Source organism: Artemia sp. Qi Xiang Cuo, chromosome 10, assembly GCF_049724085.1.
Source record: "Artemia sp. Qi Xiang Cuo chromosome 10, ASM4972408v1, whole genome shotgun sequence".
Lineage (NCBI taxonomy): Eukaryota > Metazoa > Arthropoda > Branchiopoda > Anostraca > Artemiidae > Artemia > Artemia sp. Qi Xiang Cuo.
Window position 1 is genome coordinate 52,334,491 of NC_142803.1, and position 27,721 is coordinate 52,362,211.

General features: G+C 34.5%; 1 protein-coding gene across 4 annotated transcripts; it reads left to right on the forward strand.

Moving 5' to 3' along the window:
- The first annotated feature begins 782 nt into the window (after positions 1–782).
- Positions 783–26,916, forward strand: LOC148947875 (uncharacterized). Of its 4 annotated transcripts, none has more exons than XM_089095498.1 (4): positions 783–895; positions 14,801–14,979; positions 20,272–20,442; positions 25,134–26,916. In XM_089095498.1, the coding sequence occupies exons 2-4, from the start codon at positions 14,937–14,939 to the stop codon at positions 25,886–25,888; spliced, it is 969 nt and encodes a 322-aa protein (XP_088951624.1). In that variant the 5' UTR covers positions 783–895; positions 14,801–14,936; the 3' UTR covers positions 25,889–26,916. The 4 variants fall into 4 exon arrangements, with proteins under 4 accessions (XP_088951624.1, XP_088951623.1, XP_088951626.1 ...); XM_089095497.1 differs by having other exon boundaries at positions 844–895; positions 14,798–14,979; XM_089095499.1 differs by lacking the exon at positions 783–895 and adding an exon at positions 17,048–17,243 and having other exon boundaries at positions 14,941–14,979.
- Positions 26,917–27,721: the final 805 nt, after the last annotated feature.

The following is a 27,721-nucleotide window of genomic DNA, read 5'->3' on the forward strand; positions in this document are numbered from 1 at the left end:
AAAATTAATGTTATATTGTGCCAACATCGTTCTTTACTTAGGCAGCGCTGTTGCGCTGCCTATGATCAGTGGATAAATGGGATATTCTAAAATATTTCCAGGACTGCTGTTACTCACTGAACAAAAAAAATTGTCCATAGTACACAAAAGATAATGCTCCTCTTTACAATTGAAAGGTAAATGGGATATTGTTAAATACTCTCAGGACTATTCTTCAATTCTGGAATTTATTTCAAATATCCCATTTTTCCATTGACTGTATAAGGGAGCGTTACCTTTTGTGTATTATAGGCAATCATTGTATGCTTTCATTACGATCAACCAATAAATATGGTTTTAGTTAGCCTTAGAATAAATGATTACATAGCTTCTAAGTAACAAAAAAAAATGTTAATATTTATTTTTATCTTGCCCAGCCTATTGACTTGATATAATTGATTCATCAAAATTATCAGAGAAGTTGAAATTCATGAACTTGTATAATATTTTGAAAAGTCGAGTAGACTTTAACCAAAATTCCCAGATACCTGTAATATTCACATAGTTGGCAATATTCAAACATCGTGTTCCATGTCCTTTCTTTCCTTACTTTCTGCTTTTGTTTTGTGTAGTTCTATTGAATTTATTATTCCTCAGGTTTTATTTGTCAATAAAAAATATTTTTTTGTAAATTGTAATATTTTTAATGAAGAGTTTTGCAATTAGATTCTTATAAATGAGATGCCTAAATGAAACTCATAATTTTATTTCAGTCATGAAAAATATCGGAGAGAAAAACTACTTGAAAGCGAAGATATCTTAATTTTGTCATTGCAACATTGTCTAACTGTCAATCTTTTTGAAAAGCAATACCTTTTTGTTGTTAAAACAGACAGGCTGTTATAGGATATTAGAGGTTAGTGCTTATTTGGAGAAGCGGAACTAGGCATTTCCAATACGTTCTTGAGGAATCATCAAGGCTCTAGGTGTATTCCTTGAGTTTGTATCACCTTCCTAAACCATACGTAAAATTAGATAAAAGTCATCCATCTAGAGTTGTACTCTATTCTCCTGCTAAATATTGTTTTTTTGCTAAATAAAGTTTTCTTTACTAAATAATTACTTTTAGTAGATTTTGTAGTTTGCTAGGATTTGATTCACTGGAACAGCCTAGGCTATATGCAGGGGCATTGTTTGTGTGTGGCAAGGGGGGCAGTTGCCCACCCAGTAAGGTAGAGAAACCAAATATTATACATCCCATGCCCTTTGACTAGGCTATCCAGATATGGACTCCTCCCCCTCAATAAAAATACTGGTGATTTACCCCTGCCTTTATGGTTGAATAGCCTAACTAGCCTATCAAACTACCAAAAAATTATTATCAGATTACAGAAATAAGGTAAATAGGATAATGAATGACAGACATGAAACATAGCATAGGCTATATAATTTTAAAAGGACCAGAGTAAAGATGGTTTCCCCTCCAAGAATGTGAAATTGAGGGTCAATTCAGGATATATATAGCATGCTAGGAGGTACAGAAATCAAACCTGTTTAAGCACTTGCATACTTAGGAGTTCTGATCAGTACATAACTGGGTAAAATTCTACTTTAGTTACTTTTGGCTATCTTAGAAAGGGGTAGGGTTAGGAAAATGAAACTTTCAGGGATGGATCTACATGCTAAGGTACGGGTAAATATCTACCAAATCATATTATTGAGTTAGGAATAAAGTGAATACACCATTCAATGCCTTTTTTTTATGCTGATTACGAATATAATAAGCATTTCTATTGGAAATGAATTTCAGCCCCCCCCCCTATATATACCTAACCTAACCCTGAATTGGCATATATACAGGAGGGCTGAAATTCATTTCCGATAGAAATGCTTATTATATTTGTAATCAGCATCAAATGGTGTATTCACTTTATTCCTAACTCAATAATATGATTTGGTAGATATTTACCAAGGTATGTCCCGGGAAGGTACTTAAAAGTACCTACCTCCACTCCTCCCCACCCCCTCGATATAATGGTAAATTACTGCACATTAATAGTTGTTTTATCTCACATTTCATCCTATATTACTATCATAATTATAAATCACTGCTTACCTTATACAACTTCAGCTTTTAACCTTGTTCATTAAGATATATTATCCTATTTTTGTTTAACAATCCATTTAACTTATTTACTATATAGCTGACATTTCTTACCAAACCCATTTGTGATGTCACAACTTTGCTTATCATAACCCCCTTCAACAGGAGCAAGCAGGTGCCATGGGGTAGGAGGCAATTCTGTGTTGATAAGCTATTTAAACTTTATTTATTAGTGAAAAGATTTGTAAAGGGATAAATCAGTAAAGAAATCCAAATTATTTTTAGAGGACAAATAATGTTATGAGAAGATGTTTTTATTTTTGTAGGTCCGTGTGCTTATGAAGGGAAGAGGTTTTTAAAATCCCCCTTCCCCCAAAACTCAAAATTTTACTTTAGAAGCTTTTTTTAAATATTTCTGAAGTGCCAAGACATAGAGCACTACAAAAATCAGAATAAACTTTCAGAGGACAAATTTTGTTATGGGAAGATGTGCTTGAAATTCCCCTTCCCCCCAAACTAAAATTTTTTCCAAAATTCTACTTTAGAAGGTTTTTTAAGTATTTCTAAAGCACTAAGACATAGAGTGCTACAAACATCAGAATTGACTTTAGAGGATAATTTATGTCCGGGGAAAATGTTTTTTAAATCCCCTTTTTCCCCTTACTCAAAATATCATAAAATACTACTTTTGAAGCTTCTTTAAAATATTTTTAAAGCGCTAAGAAATAAAGCGCTACAAACATCAAAATTGACTTTAGAGGATAAGTTATATCATGGGGAGATGTTTTTGAAATCCCCCTCCCCTGCAAACTAAAAATTTTCTAAAATTCTACTTTAGAAGCTTTTTAAATATTTCCAAAGCACTAACAGATAGTGCGCTAAAAACATCAGAATCGACTTTAGAGGCCAAATTAATTCTACAATAATTCCCCCTTCCTCCCAAACTCAAAATGTTTTTGAAATCCCCCTTCACCCCAAACTCAAAATTTTCCAAAATTCTACTTTAGAAGCTTTTTAAATATTTCTAAAGCACTAAGACATAGAGCACTACAAACATCAGAATCAACTTCAGAGGACAGGTTATATCACAGGAAGAGGTTTTTAAAATCTCCCTTCCCCCCAAACTCAAAATTTTCTAAAATTCTACTTTAGAATCTTTTTAAATATTTCTAAAGCACTAATTGATAGAGCGCAACACACATCAGAATTGACTTTAGAAGACAAGTTATATCATGGGAAGATGTTTTTGAAATCCCCCCTTCCCCCAAATTCAAAAATTTCCAAAATTTTACTTTAGAAGCTTTTTTAAATATTTCTAAAGCGCTAAGACATAGAGCACTACAAACATCAGAATCAACTTTCAGAGGACAAATTATGCTATTTAAAGATGTTCTTGAAATCCCCCTTCCCCCCAAACTCAAAAATTTTCAAAATTCTACTTGAGAAGGTTTTTTAAATATTTTGAAAGCACTAAGACATAGAGTGCTACAAACATCAGAATCGACTTTAGAGGACAATTTATGTCATGGGAAAATGTTTTTGAAATCCCCCTTTGCCCCATACTCAAAATTTTCCAAAATTCTACTTTAGAGGGTTTTTAAATATTTCTAAATCTCTAAGAAATAGAGCGCTACAAACATCAGAATCAACTTTAGAGGACAAGATATGTCATGGGACAATGTTTTTGAAATCCCCCTTCACCCCAAACTCAAAATTTTCAAAAATTCTACTTCAGAAACTTTTAAAATATTTCTAAAGCACTAATAGATAGAGTGCTAAAAGTATCAGAATCAACTTCAGAGGACACATTATATCATGGGAAGAGGTTTTTAAAATCCTCCTTCCTCTCAAACCTAAAATTTTCTAAAATTCTACTTTAGAAGATTTTTAAACATTTCTAAAGCACTAATTGATAGAGGGCTACAAACATCAGAATTGACTTTAGAAGACAAGTTATGTCATGGGAAGATCTTTTTGAAATCCCCCCTCCCCAAAACTAAAAAATGTCTAAAATTCTACTTACAAAGGTTTTTAAATATTTCTAAAGCACTAATAGATAGAGCACTACAAATATCAGAATCGACAGAAGACAAATTATGTTATGGGAAGATGTTTTTGAAATCCCCCTTTGCCCCAAACTCTAAAATTTTTCAAAATTCTACTTTAGAAGCTTTTTTAAATATTTCTAAAGCGCTAAGACATAGAGTGCTACAAACATCAGTATCAACTTTAGAGGACAAATTATGTTATGGGAAGATGTTCTTGATATCCCCCTTTGCCCCAAACTAAAATTTTTCAAAATTCTACTTTAGAAGCTTTTTTAAATATTTCTAAAGCGCTAAGACATAGAGCGCTACAAACATTAGAATCAACTTTAGAGGACAATTTATGTCATGGGAAGGTGTTTTTGAAATCCCTTTTCCCCCCAAACTCAAAATTTTCTAAAATTCTACTCTAGTACCTTTTCAAATATTTCTAAAGCACTAACACATAGAGTGCTACATATGTCAGAATCAACTTTCGAGGAGAAGTTATGTCATGGGAAGATGTTTTTGAAATCCCTCTTTGCCCTAAACTCAAAATTTTCAAATTCTACTCTAGAAGCTTTTTAAATATTTCTAAGGCACTAATAGATAGCGCGCTACAAACATCAGAATCGACTTTAGAGGCCAAATTAATTCTACAATAATTCCCCCTTCCCCCCAAACTCGAAATTTTTCAAAATTCCACTTTTGAAGCTTTTTTAAATATTTCTAAAGCGCTAAGACATAGAGTGCTACAAACATCAGAATCAACTTTAGAGGACAAGTTATGTCATGGGAAGATGTTTAGATTAGTATAAGCAGGGGCACTGCCACCGCCCTCCCCCTCCCCCTGCTATTAAATCCCCTTGCAGCTAACCTTTCCACCCTCGAAAGAAAATTATTATATAAGTTCCAGCATTTTTTACATATTTTAAATTGTGGATGTAAAAAAGAAAAGCAAAATTTTTAAAAATTATAGGATTAAGCTATTTGAATATGTTTTATGTGGTTTCCAACTCAAAATGTTAAGGGGTTTCCAAAAAAAAATAACCAAAACAAATATAGATTATTCGGTACTTGTGCATTAAAAATAGCCCACCACTATAGACTGTACAAGGAAACCAGACAAACGGGTATTTGTTAGACTAACACATAAAACATATCCAAATAGCTTAATAATGTTGAAAAATTTTGCTTTTCTTTTTTACATCCGCAATTTAACATGTGTAAAAAAATGCTGGTACTTATATAAAAAATTTTGTTTGAGGGTGGAAAGGATTGTTCGAGGGGTGCAAGGGGATTTGATAGCAGGGGGAGGGTGGGGCAGTGCCCCTGCTTATACTAATCTAAGCTGACCATTTCGTTGCAACGTGTTGCATTAGAATCATACTCTAAAATCTGGTTGATAATTTGCCTGTCTAAAATTTTTTTCTGAGTTTTGTAAAAGGGGGAAACCCCAGAAAATACCTCCACGCGGAAAATACCCCCCCCCCCCCACAGGAAACACCCTCACGGAAAATCCCCCCCCCCACCCCCCCAAAAAAAAATACCCCCGTGGAAAATAAGGCTTTTCAAATTTCAAATTATCAACCAGATTTTAGAGTATGAAGGGGGAATGGGATGAATGGTAAGGAGGATTTCAAAAACTTTAAATGACCTTTAAAAATCTGTGAGTTATAGCAATGGTACCTTGCAAAATAGATCTTCTGTTTAAATGAAGTACAACAAAATTATTTCAGCTTCAAAACTTTGCTCAATCCCAACTTATAAGGTTAATAATATATGCAAATACATTTCCTAAATTTTGGAAATAAAACATTTATATGGCTTAAAATTTTGCTCAAATGATTTTCAGAACTAAAGCCAGAGAAAAAGAAATTGATAACTGAAAATTAAGGTAAAATGTTGTTTTGTCAAAATTTCAATGGGTAATGGGTATTTCAAAAACATCTTCCCATGACATAACTTGTAGCCTAACATTGATATGGCTTAAAATTCTGCTCAAATAACTGAAATTGCGTTTTCAGAACTAAAGCCAGAGAAAAAGAAACTGATAACTGACAATTAAGGTAAAATGTTTGTTTTGTCAAAATTTCAATGGATAATGGGCATTACAAAAACATCTTCCCATGACAAAAACATCTTCGCATGACATAACTTGTCCTCTAAAGTTGATTCTGATGTTTGTAGCGCTTTGTGTCTTAGCGCTTTAGAAATATCTAAAAAAGCTTCTAAATTGGAATTTTGGAGAATTTTGAGTTTTGGGGGAAGGGGGAATTATTGTAGAATTAATTTGGCCTCTAAAGTTGATTCTGATGTTTGTAGCGCGCTATCTATTTGTGCTTTAGAAATATTTAAAAAAGCTTCTAAAGTAAAATTTTGGAAAATTTTGAGTTTAGGGCAAAGGGGGATTTCATAAAAATCTTCCCATGACATAACTTGTCCTCTAAAGTCGATTCTGATGTTTGTAGCGCTCTATGTCTTAGCGCTTTAGAAATATTTAAAAAAGCTTTTAAAGTAGAGTTTTGGAAAATTTTGAGTGTGGGGTGAAGGGGGATTTCCATAAAAATTTGAGTTTGGGGGGAAGGGGGAATTATTGTAGATTAATTTGGCCGCTAAAGTCGATTCTGATGTTTTTAGCGCGCTATCTATTAGTGCTTTGGAAATATTGAAAAAGCTTCTAGAGAAGAATTTTAGAAAATTTGAGTTTGGGGGGAAGGGGGATTTCAAAAACATCACCTCATGCGTCCTCTAAAGTCGATTCTGATGTTTGTGGCGCTCTATGTCATAGCGCTTTAGAAATATTTAAAAAAGCCTCTAAAGTAGAATTTTGAAAAATTTTCAGTATGGGACAAACGGGGATTTCAAAAACATCTTCTCATAACATAACTTGTCTTCTAAAGTCAATTGTGATGTTTGTAGCCCTCTATTAATTAGTGCTTTAGAAATATTTATAAAGCTTCTAAAGTAGAATTTTAGAAAATTTTGAGATTGGGTGGAAGGGGGATTTTAAAAACCTCTTCCCGTGAAAGAACTTGTCCTCTGAAGTCGATTCTGATATTTGTAGCGCTCTATGTGTTGGCGCTTTAGAAATATTTAAAAAGCTTCTAAAGTAGAATTTTGGAAATTTTTGAGTTTGGGGCAAAGGGGGATTTCAAAAATATCGTCCAATGACATTATTTGTCCTCTAAAGCCAATTCTGATTTTTGTAGTGCTCTATGTCTTAGCGCTTTAGAAATATATTTAAAAAAGCTTCTAAAGCAGAATTTTGGAAAATTTTGAGTTTGGGGAGAAGGGGGATTTCAAGAACATCTTCCCATAACATAATTTGTCCTCTGAATGTTGATTCTGATGTTTGTAGCGCTCTATGTCTTAGTGCTTTAGAAATATTTAAAAAAGCTTCTAAAGTCGAATTTTGGAAAATTTTGAGTTTGGGGGGAAGGGGGATTTTAGAAACCTCTTCCTTTCATGAACCCATGGACCTATCAAAATAAAAACATCTTCTCATAACATAATTTGTCCTCTAAAAACAATTTGGATTTTTTACTGGTCTATCTCTTGTCAAATCCTAATTAATAAAGTTTAAATGGCTTATCAACACAGTTGCCTTCTACCCAATGGTACCTGCATGCTACTGTTAAAGGGGTTATGATGAGCAAAGTTGTGACATCACAAACGGGTTCGATAAGCAATGTCAGCTATATAGTAAACAAGTTAAATGGATCGTTAAATGAAAATGGGGGTTTGGAATATATTTTAATGAACAAGGTTAAAAGCTGAATTTGTGTAAGTTAAGCAGTGATTTATAATTTTGATAGTAACATATAATGAAACATGAGCTTAAACAATTAGTAATTTGCAGTAATTTAAAATTAAATAGAGGGGAGGGGGGATGAGAGGAGGGAAGTACTTCAAAGTACCTTACCGTGACATACCTTAGCATGTAGATCCATACCTGAAAGTGTAATTTTCCTAACCCAACCCCTTTCCAAGATAGCCAAAAGTAACAAAAGTAGAATTTTACCCATAACTGAAAGCAGCTTGTGTAATTAGCCTATTCTTTTTGGTGTCATTAGAAAAGATGGTAAATTTCTAGTGGGCCTCATAATTGAGCTAAGATAAAGTGAAAACATCATTAGATGCCTTTTTTATGCTCTTTATAATTCAGTGATTGGTTTTGGGGCTAATTGCATCTTGAGCCCTTAAAGGAGCCCCAAAGGTTTTTCATTTTTGTCACCACACAAAGAAGTTATCAACACTAGCCTTGCTAAGTTATTGAAAAGTCATTAAAACATATCACTAGCTTATAAATAGGTGGTTCAAGAGTATTATGTTCCAAAAATAATTATTTATGAAAATTCAAACTTCATTTATTATAACCAAATACATTTATTATTAACCAAACATAAACTGTTTTCCTACTGTTTTAAGTTTTTTGAATGCCATCAACAAAAATCGCACTAAAGTTTTGATTCAAAACTTTGCCATTGCCAATTCAGGGTATATATTCACACATTAGGGAGGTGGGTAAATTTGGAGTGGTCCATATAATCTTGCTAGGATAAAAGTGAAAGTATCATTTGATGCTTTTTTATGATTTTTTATTATTCATTTGAAATACCTTGGGGGCCCTTTTAATGGCTCAAGATGCAAATAGCCCCAGAAGCAGTTATTCAATTCTGAAAGAGCATAAAAAAAGGCATCAAATGACATTTTCACTTTCATTTTAGCTAAATTATGTGGCCCACTTGAAATTTACTGAAAAGTTTGTTCTGCTCCTGGGTAGCTTGTCTCCTAAGTAAGGCAAGATTTAGCTACAACATTCCAGCCTGATTGTATAATATGTTTGTTTTACTGAATTTTCTCTACATTCTATCTGTTTTGGGATTGTTTTATGGTTCTGTTAGGGTCCAAAGAAATAAAAGAAAATAATAATTTTTCTTCTCTTTAAGTGTTTTTGTTTTTGTTTTTGTCCAGCATGCAGTAATGCATTGAATATTGTTTTTTAAATGCAAAGTTTTTTTATTTTTTTTTATTGTAACCCATTTGTAAATAATAAAAAAAAAACAGATGTACTTGTTTTGTATTCATAAAAAACTTTTCACTAAAGAAATTTTTCAAAGAAATATACAGAATTACATTAAACCAAAGATGAGCAGAAATAAAGTAACATTACATTTTAAGCATAAAGCTACCATGAAGCAATGAATAAATTAAACCTAAAACAAAGAGAAATTACAACAAATAACCAAGTCAAATCTAAAATGGGTAGACATCACTACAAGAAGGATTAGGGGTAACAACCCTTATACCTCCTAAAGATCAAAAGATAATTTGTACTTTATTGAAAATACTTTTAATTTTGGGTTTTGTTTTTTGTTGCTTAGAACACCAATGAAAAATATCATAATAACCGTGATTAGTAAAAAGAACAAATTAATGTAGATTGACAGCTTAACATATTTGCTGCTGATACTCATTACTGAAAGTCTCAGAAATTTTGGATTTACTAAAGTTATAAAATAGAAAACATTTGAAAATTAAATTTGTCATCAGTAAAGTGCAAAATATGTCCTCATCTTGATGCTGCATGGGGTTATTAGGATTTTTTCTCTTTGTGGCATTTTCTGCTAAATTTAACTTTGAATTTGTTATTTATTGTAGTTTCTGGTCCTTTTTGGTTTTTATTTACCTACTTATCGTCGTTTTACCCTTGAAATGCTATTTAATTTTATTTCTGTTCATCTTTGGTTTAATATAACTGTTTACTTTTTGTTGATTAACTTCACAGTCTGGAAGTATTTGTTTTTAAATAATTGTGTTATTTTTTACTTGACATCATCTTTTACATTGATTCAGAAAAGAATATTTTAAGTCTTTAGTTTTTCTCAATGAAATTCCAGATTTCAGATTTCTATTTATGTGTTGGAAAATAATTTATAACAGATTTCACAAATAGTTGTACTATTGTGCTTTATATGAATGGATACAGGGAATAATACCCAAATTAAGGGATTATAATTTTGCATAATCCTTGGGGTTCTGTAGGGCTGAAAGAATTCTTACTAGATCTTTTTACCACCTTCAATATAAAAAATATTAATTGGTGATCCCTTTCAACATTCCCTGGAAGTTTCAACTTAATTCTCTTAACCTTTGCTGAAACACTGCAGATACTTCTTTTTAACAACCTTGGATGTACATAGGGTCTTTTGATTTAGTTCAACTTCTTGTTCAACATGCCCACACTTAATATCCTTGGCCATTGCTGAGATATCACAGTTATACTGTTTTAAAACAATTGGTGTAATGCAGTCCAATTCTTAATACTACAAAGTGGTAATGTAACACTCTTAGTTTTCTCTGGGATATTATAAAGATGCAATTTTGAAAACCAAAATGAAACTAGTTTCTTTGTAGTTAGTTTTACGTCCTCCTAAATTGTCCCTGAAATTTTTACTTAATACTTCATTGTGTTCCTAAAACCCTATATGCCATCTGTACCATTTTGTCAATCTGGATCCCTGTATTTAAATATAATGCAGTATGATCATTCCCTCTCTCAACCATTGTACAAAGCTGGTCAGAAATGCAAGTGCTGAAGAGAACATTTAAACAGGTATTAAGATGAGCAACATTGGATTTTTCCATGGGTAGACAAGTCAGATTTCTCTTGAGTGCAAAACTTAGCTTCATCTTTGTGACACTAAATTTTTAACAATCTAATTTTAAATTAATTTATTCCAATTCATATACAAGTTGGTATTTAGTAGTGCAATGTTATTACTAGATGTTTTTAGAGATTATAAGTAGGTTTGGAAGTCTTGAAAGACAGATTAAATAGGAGGTGCTGTTTGTATGCACCAAGATTGTAGGAGCCAAAAATCACTGAGCTTTGATCTTGCTTTATATTATTTATTATACAGTAATCTGGGTGCACTTATGGTCTAACAGCTGTAGTAATAGTAGACAGAGCTATAAGAGTTGCACCAATGGCAGTAGTAACAGTTAAGAAACCATTATTGTATTTGTCTTGCAGCATTCATTTTGGACATTTGATTGTTAAATCTTTCTTAATGAATTAATTCTAAAAAACTTTCCACAAAATAAGTTTTTCAAAAAAAAGTAAAGAACTCCATTAAGCAAAAAATGAGCAAAAATAAAATCAAATAATCTACCAAGCGTGAAACTACCACAAATCAGCATAGATAAATAAATGAAACCCAAAACGAACAGAAATTACAACAATTAACCGAGTAAAACTCAAAACGAGCAGAAATTAACATCAGTTGGGTGCAAAACCCCTATGCCCTCCCAAGGCCAGAGAAAAATTTCCACTCTACTGAAAAAATATAAATGTTTTGACTTTTATAAATTTAATAAATCAAATAATATTAACATTTTGATTACTAAATATCAGTATATGTATATTAAACTGACAATACGAATTCATTTGTATTTTTTCAGTAAAGTGCAAATTTTGTGATTTATGCAATAACTTTCTATATAAACCTTATATGCCCACAGGGCATAACTTACAACCCTTTTACTGAGGGCTCTGAGGGGGTTATCATCCTAAAAGACCTAATTTCCAGAACTTTCAACTATACTCAACAAAACGGATATCTCAAAATTTTGATTGGATGTGTTTGGGGAAATGGTGGGCGTAAGAGGGGCGTTAGTCACTATCCAATCACTTTCAACTATTAAAAAAGGCACTAGCCCTTTCAATTTCCAATTGAATGAGCCCTTTTGAAGTTTCTACAACAACAATTTCAATAAGAAATTTATATGCCCCATGGCATAGCTTACAGCCATTGCCCTGAGAGCTGTGGGGGGAGGGGTTGTCAATCTTAAAGACCGAATTTCCAAAACTTTCAACTCCGTTGAATAAAATGGCTATCTAAAAAATTTGATTGGATGTGTTGGGGGGAAAAGTGGGCGTGGGCGGGGGGCTAGTTGCCTTCCAATTACTTTCGACTATTAAAAAGGGCACTAGCCCTTTTAGTTTCCAATCGAATGAGCCTTTTTTGAAGTTTCTATAACAACGCCTTCTATAAAAACCCTTAAGTTATGCCCCCAGGGCATAACTTAAAACCCTTGCCCTGAGGGCTGTGGGGGAGTGCCCTCCTCAAAAACATATTTCCTACCTGGGAATCAACTATGCTGAACAAAATGGCTATCTCAAAATTTTGATTTGATGTGTTTGGGGGAATGATGGGTGTGGGGGGGGGCTAGTTGCCCTCCAATCACTTTCGACTATTAAAAAGGGCACTAGAACTCTCAATTTCCAATCGAATAAGCCCCTTTTGAAGTTTCTACGACAACCCCTTTTATATGAAGAGCCCAGCTCTAAAGTGAAAAAAATAAATAAATAGTACATTGTGCCAACACTGTTCTTATATGCCCCCAGGTCATAACTTAAAACCCTTGCCCTGAGGGCTGTGGGGCAGTATCCTCCTCAAAAACATATTTTTATCTGGAAATCAACTACGCTGAACAAAATGGCTATCTCAAAATTTTGATTGGATGTGTTTGGGGAAATGATCGGCGGGGGGGGGCTAGTTGCCCTCCAATCTCTTCCGACTATTAAAAAGGGCACTAGCCCTTTGAATTTCCAATCGAATGAGCCTTTTTTGAAGTTTTTACGACAATATCTTCTATAAAACCGGATGCCCCCAGGGCATAACTTAAAACCCTTGCCATGTTGTGGGGGAGTGTCCTCCTCATAAACATATTTTCTATCTGGAAATCAACTACGCCGAATAAAATAGCTATCTCAAGATTTTGATTGGATATATTTGGGGAAATGATGGGCGTGGGTGGGGGGGGGGCTGGTTACCCTCTAATTACTTTCGACTATTAAAAAGGGCGCTAGAACTCTTAATTTCAATCGAATGAGCCCCTTTTGAAGTTTATACGACGACCCCTTCCATATGAAGTGCCCTGCTCTAAGGGAAAAAAATAATACCTAGTACAGTGTGCCAACATCGTTCTTATTTGCCCTCAGGGCATAACTTAAAACCCTTGCCTGAGGCTTGTGGGTGAGTGTCCTCCTCAAAAATATATTTTCTATCTTGAAATCAACTACGCTGAACAAATTGGTTATCTAAAAATTTTTATTGGATGTGTTTGGGGGACTGATGGGCGTGGGGGGGGGCTAGTTGCCCTCCAATCACTTTCAACTATTAAAAAGGGCACTGGCCACTCCAATTTCCAATCAAATGACCCCTTTTCAAAGTTTCTACGACAACACCTTCAATTCAAAGTGCCCTACTGAAGAAAAAAAAAACAACAAAAAACACAATGTGCCCGCATCGTTCTTTATTTAGGCAGCGCTAGTGCGCTGCCTATGATGAGAACTTGATGTGCTATTGGTGAATAAAATTAATGTCAAACCTATCTAATACATAATAACTATGATTATGAGTCAGTCATGGATACAAGACAATATTAGTTTTAGGAACTATCAAGTTTTACTTAAAATTATCTAATTTTTTCTGGATATGTCATACTATTTTTAGATATATTTTCACAGGCAACAGATGTGCCCCAAACCGCGAATTGTACTCATGGCAGAAGACAGAGAATCCGGAGGTTGATATGTTCTATATTGGACTATAGTCTGTGTCTGAATAGAAGAATAGGCATACCATCTTTTGGTTAGCTATTTTGTTTATTTCTTCTAGTGGATAAAATACCAGAATATCTCCCTCTAATTTAAAAAAAAACAAAACAAGTAAAATGGATTGAAAAGTCAGAATTACAGACAAGATACACAAAAAAATTAAATAGAATTCAATAAAAAGCAACAGAAACCCCTGTTATAATAAGAATTCTGAAAAACAAATAATTTTTTAAGTGAAAAGAATGGAAGCAGTAAGGATGTTGAGTGGAAACTTTAAGGCAATACTGGGAGAGAAGTTGAACTAAATAAAAAGACACACTTGTATATATTTTGTCAAAAGCTGGCATCTGCAATATTTCCAAACAGTTAAAGCAGCATGACTAATGGGTATCAAATTGAAACTTTTAAGCAATTTTGAAAATAATTTAAATTAAATAAAATGAAATTATTTGAGGGGCATGTTGTGATAAATCAAAGCACACTATTTGCATCCAGGTTATCAAAAGGGGCATCTGCAATACCTTGAGAGTATTAAGAGTTTTAAGTTGAATTTTTCAAAGCAATTGGAGGTTTATAAAAATAAATGCAAAGACTATGTACACCCTGGTTGTCAGAAGGTTGAATTTGTGATCTATCACAAACAGCTAAGAGTATTGCAATTAGACTTTCAGGGTAATTTGATGGATATATTAAACAAAAATCAAATTAAAATATGCACATCCAGCTAGTAAAAAAATGTGTTTGTAATATCTTTTATGTGCTGTAAAATAACACAAACAAATATGGGCAATAAGTCAAGACTTTCTTTCTGTGTTAGGAATGGCTTGAAATAAACCAAAAGACATTGCATGTATCCAAGCTGTCAAAGAGAGACAATATGCAAGATATCAGGAAAAGCCTAGGGATTTAATTGAAAAGTTATAGGAATGCTAAGGGGATTTTGAACTAAATCATACAGACACTTATGCATCCAAGTTGTCAAAAAGATCATTAATAATACTCAATGTCTTTAAGTTCAATTTTGCATGTTCAATAAGATAATTGAATGTTTTTTTTTTCTAGCAGTTTCTATGCTTTTTGCTCCTAGATCTACTTTGAACATACATATTTCAAGTGTCTGTAGGAGTCTGAAGATTTCAAGTTACTTTTAGGAGAAATTCAATCAAGAAAGGTAGCTGTGAATTGCACTTGGCTGTGAATCATGGAAAAAAATAGCCTCTCTGATTGCACTACTCTCAAAAAAGGTAATTGATGCTACTGGTTGGTTAGCCAAGCAGCAAAAATACAGTCCTTAAGCTGTGTCAGGATATATATATATATATATATATATATATATATATATATATATATATATATATATATATATATATATATATATATATATATATATTATCTTCTCATGATTTGATTTTTGAATAACCCAAAATATCAGAGCCAATCATAGTTGTCAATAACTGCATGTTCTACCATAAAAACTGAGATAAATTTCAAGGGGTTCTGAAAGACTAACTCCCTTTTCTCCTGAAGAATTGATAGGATTTTATTTACTGATAGCAAAGATTAACTTGAAGAATGTTTTCCAAAAATAATTTTCTAACTGTCCAAACGAAGTCTGAAAATACTCGATTGAAAGTAAGGTGCAACATTGAAACTTAAAATGAACAGAAATTATTACGCATATGAGGTGGGTTGCCCCATCCTCAACAACTTGCTCTTCATGCTAAACTTTTTCTGTACTTTTAAAAAAGCTTCTTATAGTTCTTATAAAACGAGCCTTATGTTACATAAGTCGTTCTTAAAGAATTGGGACAAAATGCGGACTTTAGCGTAAAGAGCTAGGTGTTGAAGAGGGGCCAGCCTCCTCATATACATATTAATTTCTGTTCGTTTTACGTTTTACTGTTGCTCCTTATTTTTAGTCAAAAAAAAGCTTTTTATTTTATTTCTGATCGTTCTTTTAATAAGGCCAGGAAATCTGGCACCGCCTCGACGGGAAAATCCCCTCTCCCCAAGGAAATGTTATCTAGACAATTCAGTCTCGGTGGAAATCTACCCCTGACAAATATCCTTTACATCTCCACGCGTAAAATTGAGTCGGCAAAGAGAAAGCAAGACATATAAAAATTATGTTGTATAAGAATTCTGGGAAATTCTCCCAATGTAAAATTTCCCCTAAAAAGTTCAGCCCTGGAAGCTTCCCTCCCGGTGTAAAATTCTTTCCTTGGACCCCCCCCCCCCCCAGCAGAAAACTTGCCCCCCACTTCAAAATATATGGATACTTCCCAATAACAAATACTATGCGGAAACAATGGACAAATTTCATAACGTAAAGACCTGTTCCCAGGGGCTTTGGAGGGTCATGTCTTCCAACTGGATATTTCTTTGTTCTCCACATTTGTTTTTGCTTCTTGTAACTCTTCTTTTGTAATGTTGTATCTGTCATAGATATAAAATAATAGTTCACTCACCCGTTGGGAGGAGAAGTAATTAATTCTATTTGAATGTGCTCATAAATATGATCCCCAAAGTTAAAGTTCCGAACTTTAAAGTTCCAAGCCAGTCCCCAAAGTTAAAGTTCCAAATGAATTTTCTCAAACTCGTGATATATGTAGATCTGCTTTGCAGGCAAGAAAATCTCGGGATGGTAATTTTCCAAAATATTTTGACAAGTTCTAATTCCCATTATCGCTTGTAATTCTCGCTGCCCCTTATCTTTTAACTGCATATTTCTTCTAAACGGATGTTTCTTTGTTCTTCACTTTCAATGCTTTACACTTTGTGATTGTCGTTATCGCAAGTGATCTAACTGTCTATATCTTTGTTCTTTATGGTCTAGGCTGTTCGTTTTTCCTCTAGGTATCATGAAACTGCTGAAAACGACTTTTGGAAAACACTCATTACACTTGGTATTTTATAGTTCGCTATGATTCTTGCGTAGTTATGCCTGCATCGTAAACACTAAAAACTATGCAACCATTACTAAAGTAAATATGACGTATGGCTCTGAACAAAGTTTCTCAAACTCCAAATAGATCGTCTGTTAAGGCCAGAAAATCCCAGGATGCCTATTTTTCCAAAAAGAAATATGGAGCCGTTTTCGAATAAAAATAAAACAAAAAACTATGTAGCTGATTTCGAGGTCGGGCCTCGGCATGGCTACAAAACAGGCTTGCTTATATTGACTCTTGTTGTCGCTTGTCTTCTAACGGCAGACAATATGAGCCTCTTCTTGATGTTATGCTATAACCATATGTTCGATACTACCACCCTGAGAAAAATACAAATTCTTCCTTAAAGTTGTAACCTTTTTAGATCGGTTTCATGGCTAAAAATTTCCATATGCCAGTTTTAAGAAAAAAACAACAACTATGCAGCCAATCTCAAGGCCAGGTTCCGGCGCTCGGCATGTGGCAGGCTTCTATGCATTGATTCTTGATGTAAGTAGCAACTTCCAAATGAGTCACCTTTGTTAGCTACTCTTTTTTCTGGAAAATGGAGAGCATGACAGGTAATATGTATAACGTTGAAGGGTCCCAATGACTTGTAATTAACAGTTTTGCGTAGTTTATGGCATCTCTGTAGGACTGTGCTTGGTATTGCGCCACATTTTGCTGGCGTCGCAAATTGGGATTGCGCTGTTCTTCTAGCGCAATATTTTCTTTGTTCTTCAGTTTGATTTTTGACTCCTTCTGATTTTCGGTGTCGCATGTCTTCTAACTTCATTTTTAACACGATCTCATACTCGCTTTCTCCCTATCCCTTGTTATTCTTTCTGCCGCGTATCTTCGAACTGGATGTTTCTTTTTTTTCCTGGTGGCATATCTTTTAACCGCATATTACTTTGTTTTCCATTTTCAATTTTAATTTGTTCTACTCCTCGTTGTCGCATGTATTGTAATTGCATATTTCTTTGTTCTTCAGTTTTGTTTCTGACTCTTTTTAATTCTTGCTGTCGCTTCTCTTTGAACTGGATGAAATAACGATATGATTTTTTTTTTTTTTAATTGAAGTTACAAATGAATTTTCTAAAACTCGTGATCTATGCAGATCCATTCTGCAGGCCAAGAAATCACAGGATGCCAATTTTCTAAAATGTACTGAGAAGCTCTCAATTCTCACTGTCACTTGTAATTCTCCCCACCGCAAATTGCATAATTTACAACCCTTGTCCTAGGTGTTTACGGGGGTTTCATGTTATTCCCAAAGTCTTTGTTATTACACTTTTCAACCATTAAAAAAAAAGCCATTTCAAATTTTTATATGCCGTCTTTGGGGAGAAGATAGCTTAAACACATAGGAGGATGACTTTTCGCCTTTCAATAACTTTTTAATCTAAAAAAGAAAACTAAAACTTTCAATTTCCAATGAAAAAAAAACCCTTTTGAAGTTTTTACGGCAACTACTACGCTGCGAAGTGGCCTGGTGGAAAAAATAATAAATAACGCATTAAAGCTATATCACTCTTTACTTAAGGAGTGCTTTTGTGCTGCATTTGTACAATGTAAATGCAAAATATTCTATAACAATGCTTCAAGAGTGATATTTATCTCTACACAATTCACTCCTCCCAAGGCGTGTTAGAAGGAGGTGAGGGTTCTCTCACATGGAACGTGGTCATTTGTAGGTTCTCAAGGTGAGCTCTTAAAAAAAAAAAAAAATACAAAGTGACGCCCGCTATAGGCAATAGGTGGAAAACTAGGGGGCAGTGCCACCCGGGAAAGAAAAATATGTCCCCATCCTAGGAAGTTTCTGCGTGGCAGACTAGACGCCGCTTGTCTTTTGTGCTGTTAAGGATTAGAGTATAACATTTTATGCTACAATGCAGAATAATCTGCAGTTAGAGGGAAGCTATTACCCTTTAGCACCTATATTGAAGGCTTAGTCCAAAAGTAATCCCAGGAATGAAGGGATCCCTTCTCCTATCCCTTCTCAACTAATCCCAGACCTCCTCCATTTTTCAGTCGTGAAGAGTTATAAAATTCGGGTATAAAATATTATTTTTTGTGTCTTTGGGCAGCCAGTTTTCCCGCCTATGCAAAAATCTACCATCACTCCTCAACAATAATTGATGTTTATTTGTACATCTCTATGCATAAATTTGTCAAGCCTCGAACGAACGAACTTAGTTCAGTGAAAGTGTTAAATACATATATACAGAAATCATTAACTCTTACAGCACACGAGTAGCTTTGGAAATTAGTTTGTTGCTACATTTCGTTGCCGCCTTTTGAAACTTGGCAGCTCAATACATAATTCTGGATAAATTTAGATTTATATGCTTTACTAGAGGTCAAGTAATTGTTTTTGGTCCACATTGAAATGAAAGTTTGGTTTTGTGCTGTAACATGGCGGAAAACCCCAGTTTGCTATGACGCAGTCTTCTTTGCTGCTTAAAAAAGACACTAGAACTTTTAATTTCCTTTCAAATGAGTCCTCTTTGACTTTATATGACAGTTGAATTGATGCAATCACTCTTTTTTTTTTTTTTTTTTTTTTTTTTTTTAATTCCCACCTCCTCTCCTCTCGGTGACTTTCAAATTTTATTTAACAATATCTCATAATTTATTTAAAGTCACCTACTCTTTTCTTAAAAAAACTTCTTCAAAAAAAAAATCCATATATTAGATTTATATAAAATTCAGTATTCCAAAATATATCAGGTTATAAAAATAGAGGTATACTACATTTCAAATTTCATATACCTTTTAGGTTCATCCGATATCTCAGGCTGCCCTTCCCCCTTAGGGCACCCCTTCCATCGTGACCTTAAATTACACTTTTCAAATCCTTTTTCATCAACCTCTATTTCCCCCGATATATAATTTACTTTTATCCCCCGCCCCCAAAATAACAATAAAAAAAAGAAAAAAAAAGAGAGAAATAAATGAAAAAAATCTACCTTTACAAAAAAATAATAATAGGTAGAATGTCTCCTTATTCGTTCACTTCATTTCATTTACATTTATTTCTCATCTTACCTTTCCCCTTTGGCTGCTCAATTCTCTTTAAACTTTATCTTTATTTTACTTTTAAAACTTCTCAAATCACTTTAAAACTTTATCTTTATCCCACTTTCAATACTTATTTCTTTATCATTGTTTTATTCTTTTTTAAATAACAATATTTGAATTTCTAATTAGAAATTCTTACAAAAACTTTTTTTTCTCTCTGTCTCTTACTTTCCCTTTTCTTCTCTTTTTTGCCTTCCTTCTCTTTTTTCATCTTTTTTCATAGGAGTGATGCAATCACTCCTGAAAGAGACAGGATAATAAAAGGTAAACAAACTCAAGATCTCGATAGGACTACATCTGGTATTGCTGATTGAATCTTAAACAATACGAACTGTCTCTTTAGAGAGTTCCTTATAGAGATTATATTATGATGGAACGGTAGACAGTTAGCCAAACTTATTTTAAAATTTCTTCCTTTCTTGAAAGTACCATGCAAAGATTATGCTACAATGTGAAATTCTGTAAAAATAGCACGCTTCTTTTATCCTAAAGACTTATATTTTAATTTACTTGTGATTTTTTCAGAAACAGAAGACACGTCTCCGAATGACAACAAGGATGTTTTTGAGTCTTCGCATGTGATTTTGTCTCCTAAACATGAAGTCGATCTTGATATGATCTCTTCTGGCATATCTGTTGAGGTTGAACCTGATTTTCATCCTTTTAGCTGGGACTCAACTAGTAGTCAGGACGAAGGTATGTTTTCAAAAGCTTGAACTTCTATTTGTACGTGTGTGTCATTAGTAATGTAGTTTATCCTCAAGTATTTGGTCAAAGGTGAAAATCTCGTTTAGTGAATGTTAGCCCTCTCGTCGCATTTGTAGTAGAATGTTTAGTTTTCAAGAGGCTGTGCCCGTGTTTTGTCTATTGCCCCTCTTGAAGTCAAACAGATTGTCAGGGTAACAGAAAACCTGATTATTTTCTTTTATGACTGGCATTTCAAACACCTCAAGTAGCACAGAAGCAACGGTGATTGGTTCTTGAGAACTATTCTGTGAGGTATGTTTTCAGCTTCTTTGAGGCCAAAATCATCAGTAAAATCGACGTGCTGGAGAAGCTTTCCTGCAATTTGGGTTCCATATATCTGTCTGAAATGTTGTCTACAACTAGGACGAAGGGATAAGGTGTCAGGGCTCAGCTTTGCTTGACGTCAGTCATCACTTTACATTAGCGCATGTTCCCATCAGATGCTTTTGTACAACACTCTGTCTCTTCGTACATGATAACTATTAGACTGACTAGCTTCTCAAGAATGCCATATAACCGTAATACTCTCCACAGGGTTAGACGGTTGACTGAATCGAGCGTTTTTTTTAAGTCTGTAAATAGTATGTACAAGCGTTGTCTTCATTCATTAATTTCGCCAGCATCCTGAGTACAGTAAAGACAAGGTTTGCACAGGGGTTGTTTTGGCCAAAACCCGTGTTTTTCTGCACGGAAGAGGAAATCAAAGGCAGTTTGGAGTCTTCCTATTATTATGGTCGAGAAAAGCTTCGGTTGGATTGGGAGAAGATTGATGCCTCTTAAGTTGTCGCGTTCTCTTGCATCCCCTTTCTTGAAAAGTTTGATTGTAGTTCATGTTCTTCATGTTTTGGGAAATCTTTTGATCTGGCACAAAAGTGAGAAGAACTGGGCATTCGTGTAAACTTGACTTGTCTACTATTTCTTTGGTAAGGCGATACAGGGCTCATGCGTCTCCATGGTTTTCTGCTTCTTCGGGCTGCTCAGCTTTTTCATTCATATATTGCCTTCTATCGGACCTGGCACTTTTCTTTGCTTTTTTTTATCAGCTTCTTTTTACGCCAAGCTCTTGGCCGACATTAATTGACCATTTGCCACAAAAGAGTTTGTCTTTAGTTTCTTGCGATTTGCTATTAGATCCTAGGTCTTTTTGGGTATCCACTGTTGCTTAACCGGCTTTCTAAACCGAGGGTCTCTTCGGCCGAATCCATGTAGTTTTTGCGAGTCGTCTTTCAGGCTTCCTCGAGGTCTACTGGGAGGCGATCGAGGGTTTCGGATTTATTGGACAGTTTTAGACCAAAAAGAAGGTCGGATTCCCTTGTCACTTAGCTTATCTACGTCAAAACTTCTGAGTGTGAGTGTCTTTTGTTTCCGATCATTCGACTTTTCTTTTCCAGTATGGTGTTTACCAGTTTGGGATCTTCGCCCACTTAGGCACTTTTGAAGCTTCGAACGTCTTTTAAGCTCGTGCGCCACCTCCGGCGAATCAGAAAATGGTTGGTTTGGTATTTGAGGGTTCTATCCGGGTATGTTCGAATGTATTTATGGATGTTCTTATTTTGAAAGAGCCTACTGCCGATTAGTAAATCGTTCCTCTTGGCGAAGCTGACAGTGGGGCACCATATTCATTGATAGTGCCGAGTCCATGATGGTCTTGGAGGGGAATTAAATTGATCACTGCAATGGCTAAGGAGCAGTGGGGAGAAGAATTGTATTTAAGGCGGGGCTTTAAAAGAAGCAACAAAAGTTTGTTATTTTTGTTAGCTAAGATGGGTTACCACTATGTGAGGGAAGAAAATATTTGGGAGGGTTTAGGCAAGATTCTGATCCTTACTTCTGTCCCATGTGCTGGATAGAGGAAGATTTATTCCATTTTGTTGGGAAGTGTAGGGACTTAATAGATTTAAGGAAAGAATTGTTTGAGGTTGAGGCTTGGGAGAGAGATGAGATAATAAATTTATTAGCAAGGAAAGATATGGGTGGTGTAAAGAGATTTGGAAGGTTCCTGACGATGAGTATAGAGCATAGAGAAAGGTTTTTTGAAGATTAGGGGTGAGGGTGATATTTCACTAGCCTAGATTATAGTTTTGTATTAATTTATGTTTGCCTTAAAGTGTCTTTGATTTTTTGACCCTTTGGGCTTTTGTGTCAATAAATTCTATTCTATTGTATTTCTATTCTATATTTAATAGCGTCAACTGTGTCATTTGTGGGTGCATAGCACACGGCCAATGATAGTTGAGCATGGTCAGAAGCAAATCTTGCTTACAAAACTTTCATTGATTGGTTTCTATGAACACAGGGCGTTTGTAACTTTCAGACCTAATATTGCTGCTACTCTGACAAAGTGACTATCAGTCTTTCGCTATTTAGGACTTTGCCGCACTCTTTTCATCTTGCTTCCGACACATAGACTATGCCAAGTTTAAACTTCTCGCATTCACGGAGGACTTGCTCGGTTTTGGACACTGCTGATATGGTTCAAACATTCCATACGCCGATTTTAAATAGTTTAATTTGTATTCAAACGTCTCGTCCGGTTCCGGTGGAGCAAAATGTCTCGCTTAGCAGAAATAAAGTCCTATAATAATTCAATATAAAACAACCAGAAATTACTATTGAAGAATAAATCAAACCCTAAACAAACAGAATTACCTCAACAAACAGAAAGTTAACAGATAATGGTCTAGATAAATAGATAAATCTTTAAAGGAATAAAAGTTAAAATTGATCCTCTAGTCAAACATAAGTGAAAAGTATTCATTGAAAAGTATATGTTTTGAACAGTGTGCTTTCAGTTTTCAAGTATTGAGGAAAGATAAGAAATAAGTGACTATGATAATCAAGACGACTGGAAAGGAATAATGAAAATAAGCTGAATTTTAATCTCTAATGATTCCAATTCCTGGGAATCTCAGCAATTCAAGATTTTATCCAACAGTATTTTTTCCCCATTTTTCATATTATAATTTCACAAATGTTTAAAATTCATTTTATTTTCAGTAAAGCGCAAATGGTGCAAATCTTTGGAAAGCTTATGATTTGACAGGGGGAAGTAGTCAAAATTCTATTGGTAGTAATCTTATCTCCAGTTTCCAGGTTTTTGGCTTAACGATTAAAGTATATTTTCTAATTTAAAATTTTAAGCTCTATAAGGTAATCTGAACGTTGGCTTTGATTGTGTTCATTGTATTTATTGTTAAAGTTTTGTTCAGAGTGAAATAAAGGTTTAGAACGATTCTTGACCTAAGATTCCGATTCAGGTCTAATTTAAAAGTAATATACTCGAAAGAATCTGCCTGGACGAATATCCAAAAGATGATCGTCAAAATTCCCTCCTTTGAAATTGTATTTGGAGCTAATTAAATGAACAAAGAGCTCTCTCCTGCATTTTCACAGAAGCAAAAAAGAAAAACTTGCACTGATAGGAGCCTTGGTAAAAGTCCAACACAATACCACCGAAGGAGTTCCTTTGAGAAAATTTTTGGCCACTGCTCTAAAAATCTTCATCCATCAATGAAGGATGTTTAGGATGTGTATGCATAATACAGCTCAACAACACATAATCTGGAATGATATATCTCATTCGCTCAGCATAGCCAATAATGTTTTGTGTTGTCACTCTTAATGAGCAACTTAATTTTCAGCTTTATGGCATGAAACATTTGCAAAAATAGTCACTTTTGCCACAGAGAGACCATTTTATCATAAGGGTTCTTTTGTGGACTATGGGAGTTTAAATTTTGTATGTTTCTCACAATTATGGGTGGTTTGACGATAAGCCTGTCTGGTTAGCCCTTGTAGGAGAAGAAAAGGGGAGGAGCCTAAATGTGGGAACAAGTAGGTGCTCATTGTCAATAAATTTGTTTTAAGACCATAGTGTCTATACATGATGTTTGATGAAAGCTCCTCAGTTTCATTTCAAAAGTTTTTTTTTCTGTTTTGGGCACTGGGAGGGGTGGAGGGGGTGTTCCATTGCCCATGGCAGTTTCTAATTTTAGGCCAAACCATCTAGTGGTTTAGCCTAAACCGCCATACCCAGCCGCCTGAAGGAAATACAGATTCACATGGTCTTTTCCCCCTTTATCTGTTTGAGCTTCACCCCCCCCCTCTTATAATATTCGTGCTTTCCATGAATTTGAACCTTACGCCTGTAGGCCTTTAATATCCAGACTCGTCCTGATGCCTCTTTTTTAATAAGCGAGTTTAATTGTAGTTTACTAAAATTACTCTGCTCTTCCCTCTTTTCAAAAATCGTGCTAATAATCTTTTGGTATTATCTATTAGCAGACCAATCCTTGCATGAAACAAAAAATCTGCCCTTAGACTTGTACCATTATTAACCTCTGAAACCTTTTATTTTTCAAATCATTTAGTAGTGAATATTTTCCTTTTTGCTAATTGAGGGTCTATTCCCATCTTCCATGCCCCATGTTGGTGTCTTTAGAAGCACTGATGTTGCCAGGAAAAGAAATGTGAAAGGATAATCTCAAATTGGCAGTTATAAATGTAACAGTTTATTGTAGTTATTATTTATAGTAATTTTGGACTGACACATGTAATTAAAATCTAAATCATTGTCAAATATAATATGGTTGAAACTAACTCCAAAACTAAATCTCTGAGCGTGTTTTTTTTTCTTCTAGATACCACTGCTGAATTGTTGTTAGAGAATGATTCATTCAGCGATGGAAGTGGGACACCTAGCATTTCTGGTATAACAAATATATATCTGAAACAAGAAGTAGATTCAGATTGCAAACAGGAGGAACCAAGTGACATCCAACAATTAGCTAAAGATTATGCAAATGAAAATGATAAACAAGAGCAAAAGTCAAGTATTCCATTGAAAATATTGCCAAGAGAAGATCTATACAAGTATCAGTGCAAGGAGTGTTATAAAACTTTTCTGAACAAAAGATATTTGTATGAGCACAAGAGGGTTCATGATGGGAAACAACCATTTGAATGTGATGTATGTAAGAAGACATTTGCCTTTAATTCCAATTTATCTGAACACCGAAGAACGCATACCGGGGAAAAACCTTTTGAGTGTGATATCTGTAAGAAAAAATTCAGTCAAAAATCTAACGTAACCAAGCATCGACGGTCTCATACTGGGAAAAAACCTTTTCAGTGTACTGTATGTGGGAAATGTTTCACGTTTAGTTCTAATTTGTGTTTGCACCGAAGAATTCACACAGGGGAAAAACCTTTTCAGTGTGATATATGTGAGAAAAGATTCATCACAAGTTCAAACTTATCTGAACACCGAAGAACTCATACGGGAAAAAAATCTTTTGAGTGTGATATATGTTATGAAACTTTTTGGATTAGTGCTACGTTAAAATCACACCGAAAAATCCATACTGGTGAATATGCCAATAATTGTGATGTATAATAAGATATTACTCAAATAAGGTTTTGGTTTATATGAACCGCCCTGCTAAACAAAGGCTGATCCAAACAAGGAAAACACCGAAAGTGAGTTAGTCCATATGTTTTCAGCTAAAAGTGAGTTTAACTCTGTTCTCTTAAATATTTTCTTTTCGACTTTCTATTGTTTTTTTTCAAACTGTCATTTTTAACTTGAATGTTTTTCTCCTATTGTTGGTTTATTTTCTCCTTGGTGACTTGATTGTATATTTTTCTACGGAATTTTTACTTGCTTATTTCTTTTCATTTTGGCATCTCACTGCGGCAGGAACTGGGATTCGGGAGGATTTACTTAAAGTGTAAAAAGGAGAGGAAAAAGATGGGATATTGGATGAGATTTTCCCTGAGATTGTTTTGTAAGCCCCTTGAAAAATGGAGCATACATTCATACTAGACTTGGAAAGTCGGTCCAACGCTTTTATACAGTAGTCCCTTCATACTATTTGCAGTGTTCGTCCTTGTCTTAGTTAAGAATCTACACTGCTAATATTTACTACTAAATATAATTTTCACTCCATCACCAAACAATCTTCTATGGATGTCTTTGATACGATTGACCTACAACAAGATCAATCTAATATTGCTATAATTTTTTCGTCGATTTTATTCTGTTATTATCGGATTTTTTTCTTCCAACAATTTGTTATACATTTTTCAGTATTGCTTTTCCTTCCCTGTTTTTTTCATTGCTCGTATTCCGACAAGAAGTAGGATTTAAGTAGACTTTTAATTGAGTTAGAAGAAGATGTTCATAAGTCAATTAATATCAGATTCTTTTCGTTCTGATTTCTAATTCTATCCAATTCGTTTCTGGTAGAGATTTAAGAAATATACTCTGGCTGATGTAGGACTGATTGACGTTTATAGACATTTTGTTTCTGATTGACTGAAGTTCTTTTTTGACCGAAATTTTAAGCCATGCATATTCTTTACCTAGAATAAAGCTGTACACTGCAAACGTTTTGAACTGCAATAAAAGAGAATAAGATCTTCCTTCCCAGTCTTGTATGAAACATCATTTTCTAGGTAATCTGTAAAAAATCTCGCCTCATTCAATCACTCAGAAATGAAATTCTCATTTCTTGGGTTAATCATAGGCAGCGCAATAGCGCTGCCCTTTGTGAATAGTTTAGACCATTAACTTGAAACTTCCATTCAGTTCCCATAAGTTTTGAAATAAAACGTCGCTAATAAGCTTTTTTTTTGGAGGGGGGGGGGTATAGGGCCAGGTGTTGGCTCCCAAAGATTTCGGAATGAAACATCGATATGTTGTTGTTGTTTTTTTTTGGGGGGGTAGGGTAGGCCATGGAGAGCCTGGGGTTAGCTCTCTTAGGTTTTCGAATAAACTATTATTAATGAGTTTTTGGGGGGAGGGAATTGGGCCATGGAGGGCCTTGGGTCGGCTCCCAATAGTTTTGGAGTAAAATATTTTTGAAAACGTTGTTTTATGGGGGGAGGGCAGAGGTTAGCTTTCATAATTTTTGGAATGAGATATCTTGAATAGTTTTTTTTTAGGGGGGGGGGGCTATGGAGAAAGGGCCAGGGGTTGGCTCCCTTTAGTTTTGGAAAAAAATATCGTTAATAATTTTTTTAAGTGGGGCGGGGTAGGACTTATCTGGTCTTTGAACTATTTTAAAACCCTTCCATAAAAACCTTATGTGTCCCCGGGGCATAACTTACAACATCTGTACCCGGGCTTTGGGGGTTTCCGGAGTTTTTGTTATTTGATCTTTCAAATGTTTTTAACTAAATGGCCATCATAGAATTTTATCGGGAGCCTTTGAGGAAAAAGGGTGGA

What these genes read in the sequence shown, in the direction of transcription:
- LOC148947875 (XM_089095498.1), top strand. Translation starts at nt 14,937, where the DNA reads ATGGAAAAAAATAGCCTCTCTGATTGCACTACTCTCAAAAAAG. An exon ending in TTGCACTACTCTCAAAAAAG is followed by an intron (nt 14,980 to 20,271) that starts GTAATTGATGCT and finishes TGATTTTTTCAG; the next exon opens with AAACAGAAGACACGTCTCCG. An exon ending in AACTAGTAGTCAGGACGAAG is followed by an intron (nt 20,443 to 25,133) that starts GTATGTTTTCAA and finishes TTTTTCTTCTAG; the next exon opens with ATACCACTGCTGAATTGTTG.